At 41.7% G+C, this 12,021-nt stretch overlaps 1 protein-coding gene across 2 annotated transcripts; it reads right to left on the bottom strand.

Moving 5' to 3' along the window:
• Nucleotides 1–716: 716 nt before the first annotated feature.
• On the bottom strand, nt 717–7,228 carry LOC125274640 (E3 ubiquitin-protein ligase TRIM7). Of its 2 annotated transcripts, XM_048201007.1 has the most exons (11): nt 6,988–7,228; nt 3,555–4,176; nt 3,379–3,474; nt 3,011–3,244; nt 2,765–2,930; nt 2,607–2,678; nt 2,496–2,516; nt 2,033–2,083; nt 1,724–1,750; nt 1,371–1,546; nt 717–1,286 (listed from the first exon to the last, which is right to left on the bottom strand). In XM_048201007.1, the coding sequence occupies exons 2-11, from the start codon at nt 4,158–4,160 to the stop codon at nt 927–929; spliced, it is 1,809 nt and encodes a 602-aa protein (XP_048056964.1). In that variant the 5' UTR covers nt 4,161–4,176; nt 6,988–7,228; the 3' UTR covers nt 717–926. The 2 variants fall into 2 exon arrangements, with proteins under 2 accessions (XP_048056964.1, XP_048056965.1); XM_048201008.1 differs by lacking the exon at nt 2,033–2,083 and having other exon boundaries at nt 6,988–7,218.
• Between the last annotated feature and the right edge of the window lie 4,793 nt (nt 7,229–12,021).

Here is a 12,021-nt window from a genome sequence, read left to right on the forward strand (position 1 = left end):
TTGTAGTTTGAATATGTATAAACACAAACGAGTCGATCGGTGATCATCTGACCCGCACTGATGCTCAGAGCTACTGTAACAATCGTACATGCGCTGATGAAGCTTTTAGCATTTATTGATGTAATGTATTTTAAGTTAAAATTTGGGGAGAAATGTGCATTTTCATTAAATGTCATGACAATTTCCCTTGTGCCACTTCCACAGATATTCATATGTAATATTCATTTTTCACCAAGAATGCATTAAATTGAATCAAGACAAGTACAGCACAGGACATTGATAATATTACAGATGTGTGTATTGGGAATGAATGTGTGTTCAAGAGGACTGCAGGACTGGATCATGATCCGTCTCTCCTGCTTTAGTGCGCTTCTCATGGAAACTTACAATCAGACTGTTCCCATGAGACCTCAGACTCATCCGTCCATCATCATAATAGTTTACCATGAAATCGTTTCATTCTTTGGCCCGTTCTGTCCTCATGTGTCTGTGAATGATCTTCACTGTAAAGCTGCTGTTCAGTGACTGAAGAACATCTTTCTCTAGAGGAATCTAGTGCATCATGATCTCTCTCTCTCTCTCTCTCTCTCTCTCTCTCTCTTTCTGTAGACACACACCAGATTACAGTTTTCTTTGTCCAGAAAAACTTTTGCTAATAATATAAAGATTGGTTGTATATTATCAGTTAAAACCTACATTATTGAAATAGGCATCAATTTCTTTCAAACATAAAAATGTTTTATTGATTCCAAACTTGTGAACAGTGTTTATGATTTCAGCATCTGTGGAACAGAGAGAGTAATTTATCTTCACTTAATTTAAACTTCCCTAAACTTTGAGCTACAAATAAACCATAAAGTCTTTGTTTCCTATATTATTAAATTCTCGTAAAACACAAAGACGATCTGTCCAGGATCCGCTCGTTCTCACTCCGGGACGCTGAGGAACGGAGACATCAACACCAGCGGGATTTCCTTGTCGCCGGTGCCGAAGAGTGGGAACGTCTTCTCTGAGAGCTCTGCCGCGAATGAATACAGCTCCGACCCGGTCTTGGCGTTGTAGAAGATCACCTGACCCTCCTCACAGTCCAGATAGACGCCTATGCGCCGTAAGTGACCGGTGACTTTGACCTTGGCCAGCGGCGGCGCGGTCAGAGCGCGCAAGTGGTTCCCGCTCCACCAGAGCGCGTAGTATCCGACAGCGGGCGTCATGTCGAACAGACCCTTCCTCTGCGCAGATTCACGCACCACTCCCAACTTCCAGTCCTTATTTTCTCCAACCTTCACCTGGAAGTGAGTGTGGCATTTAAAGCTTCAGTGCTAAAAATATGAGTCAAATGTAGTGTTTCTGTGTGCTCTGCATCATCTGACCTCCCAGTAGTGGCGTCCAGACTCGTAGCCCTCTTTGGCGAGCGCGCAGGACCACACGTCGAAGCGTTGCGCGCTGTTCCGGTAGAACTGCAGCTTCTCGCCGCGCTTCAGTTGCTTGCGGTCGTCGGAGAGGATGAGGAACGGGTAAGCTGAGGTCGGGTTCAGTGTGACGTCCTCTGAAACCAGACGGGGGTATTTCATCAGGCCTTGCATTTCACAACTCGTACACATTTTTTTAAAGAATTAAAAAAAAAAATCATTGACAATAGAATGAAAGGTAGACTTTGTTTTGCACGGACAATAATATTTCAGAATAAGAAGCCATGAAGGATATATAAAGAAAAGCAACTCACCAAGATAACCTTTAACCTTCTTGTGTCCTAAAAGACAAAATATTCAACATCTGATCAAAACAGTATTTTAAACTCAACGTATGTGAGCTTATCAAGACTGGAACTTGATGAGGGAAATATTGATATATAAATCTTTTCCTGAAGAAAAACATAAATTGTCTTCTGTAGGGATATTTTTATGATTGTTTGAAGTAAGGCAAGCTAGCATGAGGATGTGCATTTTTGAGAGGATACAATCATATCTTGCATAAAAACAAAAACTAGGTACATTTCATGAAGACAGAATATGCAGATTTGTATGTTATATACCCAGTTTGCTGTTCGCTGCAGGATTATGCTTTTGGACAGGCTGTTTAATCACTGCAAATATAAATAAATACAAAGGGGGGTTTCTATTGAGGACATCAGGGCTTCAGCTCATACATTCATCGAGTTAGTGTTGGTCATCTATCTGTAATCCAGTCCTCCGCTGTCCGGCACGGTTAATCTATTAACCTGTTTGTGTTACGCTCCACCGGAGGGAAGAGAATAGAGATGACCGCTGACATAACCGTCTCTAAAGAAACTGTTCTGATGACTCTATCAGCATGCGGGTGAAATAGAGAGGCACACAGACATTTCTTTAACCTGTGAATGTGCTGCAGAGTGTAAAAAGACTGAAGTTTTATAATATAAGCAATGTTACTTAATGTCTGCTGCTCTGACCTCTTTTAAAAGAAAACTGAGACACAAACAAATGAATGGATGTCTTAAAAAACGCATGTATACATACCCAATTTTAATTTCCGTAGATCTGTAGAAATGAAAGAATTTGCAAAAAGATCATTAGTATTTCTAGCAGAAGTGGTGTTTTCTGAGAGCGAGAGAGTTGTTGTTCACGTACCCTTCAGTGACCACTCCTTCCTCCTCAGAGACCGGACGCTCATCATACTCTCACTCTCTGCCAACGAAGACACTGAAACACAGAAATCACTCTCTCCATGAGTCTCGTTCTGTTCCTAATATCGGGTTCCTGTGTTTGATGAGATGGCAGTTTCTCACCAGGGTGTCGGTAGTGCACTTCTCCGGCGCGGATGTCGTCCAGTCGCTCTCGGATCTCTCCTAAAGCCGCTTTCACGTCCCCGAGCGAGAAGCGTAGCGTCATTTCCTCCACCTCACGCAGATCCGTGTCTGAGTCCTGCAAGGGGCTGTTGGCTTCCTCAAAACTCTGTCGTCATAAAAACATCATCATTGTTCAGAAGAGTCGCAGGTTGGCACGAGATCTCGGGCGTTAATGAGACTCCGTACCTGAAGGAAGCCGATGTGATCATCTGAAACGGCCTGCGCCTCCAGTCGACCCCTGCGCTCCTGCAGCTGCGCTAACTTCGACTCCAGCTGGGAGACGATGCCTTGTCCTCGGCCAATCACAGCCTCCCTCCTCTCCTCGATCCCGCCCACCAGCTCGGTGCGGATGCGATGGACGGAGTGCGTGACGTCAGACAGCAGCTGCTCCACCTCGGACAGCTCGGCCTGAGAGTAGCTCTGTCAAACACCACAAACTCGATGAGCGCGTCTCGACCGCAGCGCAGAACAGACACGCTACGGATGAGATCCTGTTCAACAGACATGAAGGCATCAAATGAAACAAATAAGACTGTGAAGCTTTCTAAACTGACCTGCAGGGCGTGTAGTTTGCTCTTCATCTCAGTCAGCTGAGCGTTTCTGTTGTCAATACATGTCTGAAGGTCCAGTTCTGTTCTTCCCAGGAGTCTCTGAGAGGTGAGAAAAACATTGCGTCTCTTAGACATAATATCCGTCGCTCCATCGTGATGCTGTGAAGCAGGATCTGTACCTGTTTGCTGGCGCGTTCGGTCTGCACTGAGACTGTGGTGTGTGTGCGATGCTCCTCCAGCACACAGATGGCACAGATGCACTTCTGATCCGTGCGACAGTAAACCTCCAGCAGTCGGCCGTGTTCCTGGCAGGTTCGGCCTCGCAGGGCCTCGTGCGGATCCAGCAGCCGATGGGACGCGTAGAACGCCGTCTGCCGGTGCGGCAGAACGTGAATCTCGCAGTACGACGCGGTGCACGTGAGGCAGGAGCTGACGGCCTTCCTCTTCGTGCCGCTGCAGACGTCACATAAGATCTGCTCGCCCTCAGAGAGCGACGCTCCGGTCATAGCGGCTTTCTGTCGCGGCTTGGCTTGAGGAGGCCCGCCGTACTGCATCTCTTTATACTTCTGGGCAATGTGTGCGAACACACGGTTTATGCTCAGCTCGGGACGCTCTTCAAACACTCGTTTGCACAAAGGGCAGCTGCAGACGGAGCTGGACGCCCAGTAGCCGCCGATGCAGCCCTGGCAGAAGTTGTGGCCGCATGGCGTGGAAACCGGCTGGCTGAAGAGATCCAGACAGATGGAGCAGGTGAGCTCCTGCTCGGAGAAAAGATCGCTGTCCATCTGATGCTCCTGCAGCCTACAAGACATCAAACACAGACAGTTCGAGTGGAACCGGGCCTCACAGCAAAGCTTTACCTTGCCAGCAATTGTATATAATTCCTTACGTTTCCTTACGTTTATATAAAATGGGTACTCAAAGCACTTTACATATGGAAAGGGGAATCTCCTCAACCACCACCAATGTGCAGCATCCACCTGCGTGATGCGACGGCAGCCATATTGCGCCAGAACGTCCACCACACAGAGTGATGAAGCCAATCGGTGTATGGGGATGATTAGGAGGCCATGATGGTCAGAGGCCAATGGGTAAATATGCCCAGGATGTTGCGATTACACCCCTACTCTTTTCGAAATACATCCTGGGATTTTTAATGACCACAGAGAGTCAGGACCTCGGTTTAACGTCTCATCCGAAGGACGGTGCTTTTTTCCCCCATCACTATACTGGGGCATTACAGACCACAGAGTGAGCGCCCCCTGCTGGCCTCACTAACACCTCTTCCTGCAGCAACCTAGTTTTCCCAGGAGGTCTCCCATCCAGGTACTGACCAGGGTAGCGTTTCCCAAAAGCATCTTAAGTTGCCACTAATGGAGCTACGATCAACTTAAGCTTACGATGCTTTTGGGAAACGCTGCCCAGGCTCAGCCCTGCTTATCTTCAGTGGGGAACCGGTCTTGGGCTACAGGGTGATATGGCTGCTGGCTTTAGGGAAGGGAGGACACTTTTATTTATCCACCATCATCAGTTCAGTTTCTAACCCAATCAGCAAGAAACTTCCCATTGTGGACAAATTGAATGAACTCATTTGGACAGAGTATATAAAATCTATATGTACACCAATGGCATGAATTAAAACAAGAAGAAATATCTGTCAATCTGTCTTGTTTTCTCTTTAAATAAAGTTTATTTTTCTGACTCCACTGACAGATGTTTCTTCTTGCTTTAAAGGGTTAGTTCACCCAAAAATGAAAATAATGTCATTAATTACTTCCACACCCGTAAGACCTTCGTTCATCTTCAGAAGACTAAGTTATTTTTGATGAAATCTGAGAGATTTCTGTCCCTCCATTGACAGCTACGCAACTACCAATTTGAAGTGAAGTGATCGTAAAACTAATCCATATGATTCGAGCGGTTTATATGATGAACAGATTGAATTTAGGCTTTTATCCACACATTTATCAGCATATAAAAACAGAAGCTCAACTGAACAAAATCAAACCTCTTGCTGAAGCTCAAATGTGATGCGTAACACGAGAGTGAACCTCATTGGTTCAAGCGAACTGATGTGTGAGTGGATGAATGTTTATATGTGAATGAAAGCCTAAATCTGTTCATCATATAAAGCGATCGAGTCTCTTCAGAAAATTTGGATTAAACCACGCGATTCATATGGATTAGTTTTACGATCTCTTTATGAACTTTTTTAAGCATCAGAGTGGTAGTTGCATAGCTGTCAATGGAGGGACAGAAATCTCTCAGATTTCATCAAAAAGATCTTAATTTGTGTTCTGAAGATGAACGAAGGTCTTACGGGTGTGGAAGTAATTAATGACAGAATTTTCATTTTTGGGTGAACTCGAAAAATACTACTGTTACTAACTCATATGAGATGTAATTTGCATCTTGTTTTTAGTGTTTTCTATGATCATAATATCAAGATGATGCTGAGTTCAGTCAGAAAAATGAAGGGCAGTGGTTTAGGGGTTTAAAATTAACAAATTATTTATAATATAGTAGTAATATAATCTAACTCTAATCTAAATTAAAATGCTAAAAAGCACTAAAAAAAATCTGATGTAGGCCTAAACTGAAATCATATTTCTTTTCCCCTTCAGTAAGTATTGTTTTCATTTTATTGAAGAACTTTATTGCTGTCGCTCTGAGCAAGATGATGCATGGTTTTTGACTCAATTTCTCCTAATAATCCCACATATATACATATGCTCCTGTTTAATATTTACTGATGTGGTTGAGAAATCTAACTAATATGGCTGCTCGAACACTTTGGGTGGCTTCAGCTCCTGCTATAGTAGTTTATAACTCCATGAGCACCGCAGACATGTGTAGATATCACAGTTTAAATGCTCATAATTCACTCTGCGGCCACGATTTTCTGACTAAACTCGGCATCATGAACCAACATGAACCTGCTGGAACTGGCATGAACCAGCAGGGAAACGTGTAAGCTGGTCTTTTCAGCGGGAGGCGTCTGCTTGTGAATGCACAGTCACAATGCATTAGATCTGCATATCTCAGAACAAAGGTTATGTGCACAAACATTTTGTAAAATGCTGAAAGTCAGGTTTAACAACGTCTGGTTGAGTTCCTTTAATGAGGTTGCATAATTATTGTTTCAACATACAACACAAAAACTGCATTTAATGTTATTTTATATACAATAGTTTGCAACCTCAAAGGTCCAGTTTGTTAAAGCATAAAGTTATTATATTCAGTATGCAGTGTCAATTAGCAGGTGTTTTTTGTTTTAAAGACTCTTAGGGTTACAGTCAGTGTCTCACATATAAGTACAAAATGTTGGTAGTTCACGGATCTGATGAAATGAGATTAATCTTCAGTTTCAGCACTTCATACTCCAAACCAAACAGTGACCGCATGGAAGATTGACAGCAGACGGTCATTACAGTACAGCTGTATATCAGATGCTTTATGAACTGATGCTTTAACAATGAAATGGATTTTGTTGAGAACTGACGATTTGATAAACTCTTGTAAGTAAAACACAACATTAATTTCTTCCTTCCTATACTGAAGGCAATGCAATCTTCATTAATATGAGAATATTCACAGTCAAACATCTCTCACCTTTGCTGTATCTGATGTTCTGTTGAATATGAAATGCCTCTTCTGCTGCTGCTGTCCAGTCAGTGTTGCTGTCAGGTGTCTCTGTTCATGGTGTGTTGTGAGTCTGTCCCGTTGAGCGTGTTTCACACACAGAGGGGTTGGCCGAAAGCAGTCGAGTAAGTCTGACAGGCTGGACTTGTGTGTCAGAGACAGAGAAAACACACGAGAGAAAGAAGAGTGTGGAAAGATGTTTGAGCGCAGGGTGTTTTGAATGCCTTCCAGCAGAGGCGGAAATTAACCCTTTCTACAAAAACAAGTGACAAGAAGACAACAGTCTTCAAGCAGAAGGAACTGGATGAAATATTCTGAATGATGTCAATCCACAATCTGACTTGTGATTCAGCCTGGAATTACACCACACCATGTTTGTTCGTTTGTTGGCCAGAGGAGAACTGAGCAACTGATTCTGTTTTTTTCTCCATTCTGTCACCTGATGGAGTTTGGTTTCCTGCACTGTCGCCTCTGGCTTTCTTAGATGGGGTCACTTAATATCCGCCTGCATTGACACTATTGTATGAGAAGTGAACTGAGCTGGACGATGACATCACTGTTTACAGAACTGCTTTATAGGGGCAGTCGTGGTCTAACGGATAGAGAGTCAGACTGGGTTTGATTCTCAATACCGGCAGGAAATGACTGAGGCACCGAACCCCCAATCGCTCCCCAGGCGCCGCAGTGAATGGCTGCTGTGTGTGTGTGTGTGTGTGTGTGTGTGTGTGTGTGTGTGTGTGTGTGTGTTCACTACTCACTACTTCTTACAAACCCGATTCCAAAAAGGTTGGGACACTGTACAAATTGTGAAGAAAAAAGGAATGCAATAATTTAGAATCTCATAAACTTATATTTTATTCACAATAGAATATAGATAACATATCAAATGTTGAAAGTGAGACATTTTGAAATGTCATGCCAAATATTGGCTCATTTTGGATTTCATGAGAGCTACACATTCCAAAAAAGTTGGGACAGGTAGCAATAAGAGGCCGAAAAGTTAAATGTACATATAAGGAACAGCTGGAGGACCAATTTGCAACTTATTAGGTCAATTGGAAACATGATTGGGTATAAAAAGAGCCTCTCAGAGTGGCAGTGTCTCTCAGAAGTCAAGATGGGCAGAGGATCACCAATTCCCCCAATGCTGCGGCCAAAAATAGTGGAGCAATATCAGAAAGGAGTTTCTCAGAGAAAAATTGCAAAGAGTTTGAAGTTATCATCATCTACAGTGCATAATATCATCCAAAGATTCAGAGAATCTCTGTGCGTAAGGGTCAAGGCCGGAAAACCATACTGGATGCCCGTGATCTTCGGGCCCTTAGACGGCACTGCATCACATACAGGAATGCTACTGTAATGGAAATCACAACATGGGCTCAGGAATACTTCCAGAAAACATTGTCTGTGAACACAATCCACCGTGCCATTCGCCGTCGCCGGCTAAAACTCTATAGGTCAAAACAGAAGCCATATCTAAACATGATCCAGAAGCGCAGGCGTTTTCTCTGGGCCAAGGCTCATTTAAAATGGACTGTGGCAAAGTGGAAAACTGTTCTGTGGTCAGACGAATCAAAATTTGAAGTTCTTTTTGGGAAACTGGGACGCCATGTCATCCGGACTAAAGAGGACAAGGACAACCCAAGTTGTTATCAGCGCTCAGTTCAGAAGCCTGCATCTCTGATGGTATGGGGTTGCATGAGTGCGTGTGGCATGGGCAGCTTACACATCTGGAAAGGCACCATCAATGCTGAAAGGTATATCCAAGTTCTAGAACAACATATGCTCCCATCCAGACGTCGTCTCTTTCAGGGAAGACCTTGCATTTTCCAACATGACAATGCCAGACCACATACTGCATCAATTACAACATCATGGCTGCGTAGAAGAAGGATCCGGGTACTGAAATGGCCAGCCTGCAGTCCAGATCTTTCACCCATAGAAAACATTTGGCGCATCATAAAGAGGAAGATGCGACGAAGAAGACCTAAGACAGTTGAGCAACTAGAAGCCTGTATTAGACAAGAATGGGACAACATTCCTATTCCTAAACTTGAGCAACTTGTCTCCTCAGTCCCCAGACGTTTGCAGACTGTTATAAAAAGAAGAGGGGATGCCACACAGTGGTAAACATGGCCTTGTCCCAACTTTTTTGAGATGTGTTGACGCCATGAAATTTAAAATCAACTTATTTTCCCCTTAAAATGATACATTTTCTCAGTTTAAACATTTGATGTCATCTATGTTGTATTCTGAATAAAATATTGAAATTTGAAACTTCCACATCATTGCATTCTGTTTTTATTCACAATTTGTACAGTGTCCCAACTTTTTGGAATCGGGTTTGTATGTGTGTATATGGATGGGTTAAATGTAGACAAAGAATACACACTAACAAGAAGCGACACTCAAGAGAACGTTCCGGCGCCCAGCAGCGGCCCTGCGTTTCAGTTGTCAGTCCACTAGTTTCTATGGCAATATCAGCTGCTTTGCTGTACATCAAAGCTAAAAATCTAACCTAAATGATGACAACACAGAATAAAATACTATCTCACTAGTGATCATCAAATCCTTTTAACAGTTTATTTTATACACTTTGTGTTTAAATCTTCCACTTTTTTCACAAAACCTTTGCTCTCTAGAAACCCAGTAAGTTTGGGTTAAAATTCTTTAAAAGGCTTATAAACACTGAATTATTACCAACATATGAAATTAAATTAAGGACATGCATCAGAAAAATTGGGAATGCTGGACAATAAATGAATATAACAGCTTGATTTTGCAGTGTCGTCTAATGTCCGTTAAAGCAAAAGTGTCCAAAAGTGGGAATTATGGGATAATGGCAATGCAATGCATCATGTATTATAAGATCATTATGTTTGTAGCGTGATCCATTAAAACATATATATATATATATATATATATATATATATATATATATATATATATATATATATATATATATATATGGTTCGCTGCAAACATGATGATCTTAAAGGTGCCCTAGAACCCTTTTTCACAAGATGTAATATAAGTCTAAGGTGTCCCCTGAATGTGTCTGTGAAGTTTAAGCTCAAAATACCCCATAGATTTTTTAAATTAATTTTTTTAACTGCCAATTTTGGGGCATCATTAACAATGCACTGATTTAGGCAGCACCGCCCCCTTAAATCGCGTGCTCCCTGCCACACGAGCTGTCGACTATATTACAGCGCATTTACAAAGTTCACACAGCTAATATAACCCTCAAATGGATCTTTACAAGATGTTCGTCATGCATGCTTCGAATTATGTGAGTAAAGTATTTATTTGGATGTTAACGTTTTATTCTGAGTGAATTTGAGGCTGTCCTCCATGGCTAAAGCTAACATTACACACTGTTGGAGAGATTTATAAAGAATGAAGTTGTGTTTATGAATTATACAGACTGCAAGTGTTTAATAATGAAAATAGCGACAGCTCTTGTCTCTGTGAATACAGTAAGAAACGATGGTAACTTTAACCACATTTACCAGTACATTAGCAACATGCTAACGAAACATTTAGAAAGACAGTTTACAAACATCACTAAAAATATCATGTTATCATGGATCATGTCAGTTATTATTGCTCCATCTGCCATTTTTCGCTGTTGTTCTTGCTTGCTTACCTAGTCTGATGATTCAGCTGTGCACAGATCCAGACGTTAATACTGGCTGCCCTTGTCTAATGCCTTGAACATGGGCTGGCATATGCAAATATTGGGGACGTACATATTAATGATCCCGACTGTTACGTAACAGTCAGTGTTATGTTGAGATTCACCTGTTCTTCGGAGGTCGTTTAAACAAATGAGATTTATATAAGAAGGAGGAAACAATGGGGTTTGAGACTCACTGTATGTCTTTTCCATGTACTGAACTCTTGTTATTCAACTATGCCGAGGTAAATTCAATTTTTGAATCTAGGGCACCTTTAAATGTATTAATTATTAATTTACTATTAATAAATGTGTAAAGTTGCATAAAATGGAAATGCTCAAAGTAGGCTAACTACGTTACCTCAGATGGGTGAATGGTTGGATTCCACAACTGGTAAAATAAAACTTATATAAGACAATACAACATTTACTGTAGGATCATACAATTTACTGTGACTTAATTTAAAAACTGTTCTATTGCGCTTCTGGTCTGGCAGTGAAATTCGCTGATTTTGGGAGCGTAAGATGTGAAGGATTCTGTTGTCTAGTTAGTATTTTCACCCCATAATGGCGGCCGCGCTACCGGAGCGCCATCTAGTGACTGTTACCCAAAAAAGCATCAGAGTTTCGCCTCTTGGGTTCTAAGCTCTTGATGTAGAGGACAAATTACGAGTCCAGGTCACCACGTGTCACTTTCACTTTCTCTATAGATGAACTGAACTCACCTTAAACCAAACTGAATCTACACTGAACTGATTTCAACTGAATAATGTCAAAGTTTACGATTGTATTTTCAGAGCTGCTTTACAGCTGAAGTGAATCCTGTTTGCATCATTGTTATTTTCATGTTTATCACTGTGAAGCTGCTCTGAAACAATCTATTGAATAAAGCGATTTATAAATAAAACTGACTTCGTGTCACCAATTCCAGTAAGTAAAAGTCTAAAAGCATCTGATTTTAACAGTACTTTAACAGGATTTAGCTCATACTGAGCGTCGGCGAAGAGACATGTTTATTTTCTAAAATAATATTGAACACCTCAATATTGCAACAAACCGTGTCTCAGTAAAACTCAAAAACAGGCACTGGAAACCGAATATCTTTCAAAAATAAAATATTAAATCAGAGCTTCTTGTGATTGATGCAGCATGGCTTCAAAAAATGAGAAATTTTATTGAGTTCCAACAAAAGCAAGTTCTTGGCATTCACTGATCATCTTTGAAAATGAGGCAGCAGAGAGAGATAATCTTCATATCTAACACTCTTAAAGACAGATCCAGGAGTTTCACAGCGATGCCGTACCGAAACACTTCTGCTCAGAAAG

The sequence above is a fragment of the Megalobrama amblycephala genome, linkage group LG9 (genome assembly GCF_018812025.1).
Source record: "Megalobrama amblycephala isolate DHTTF-2021 linkage group LG9, ASM1881202v1, whole genome shotgun sequence".
Classification (NCBI taxonomy): domain Eukaryota; kingdom Metazoa; phylum Chordata; class Actinopteri; order Cypriniformes; family Xenocyprididae; genus Megalobrama; species Megalobrama amblycephala.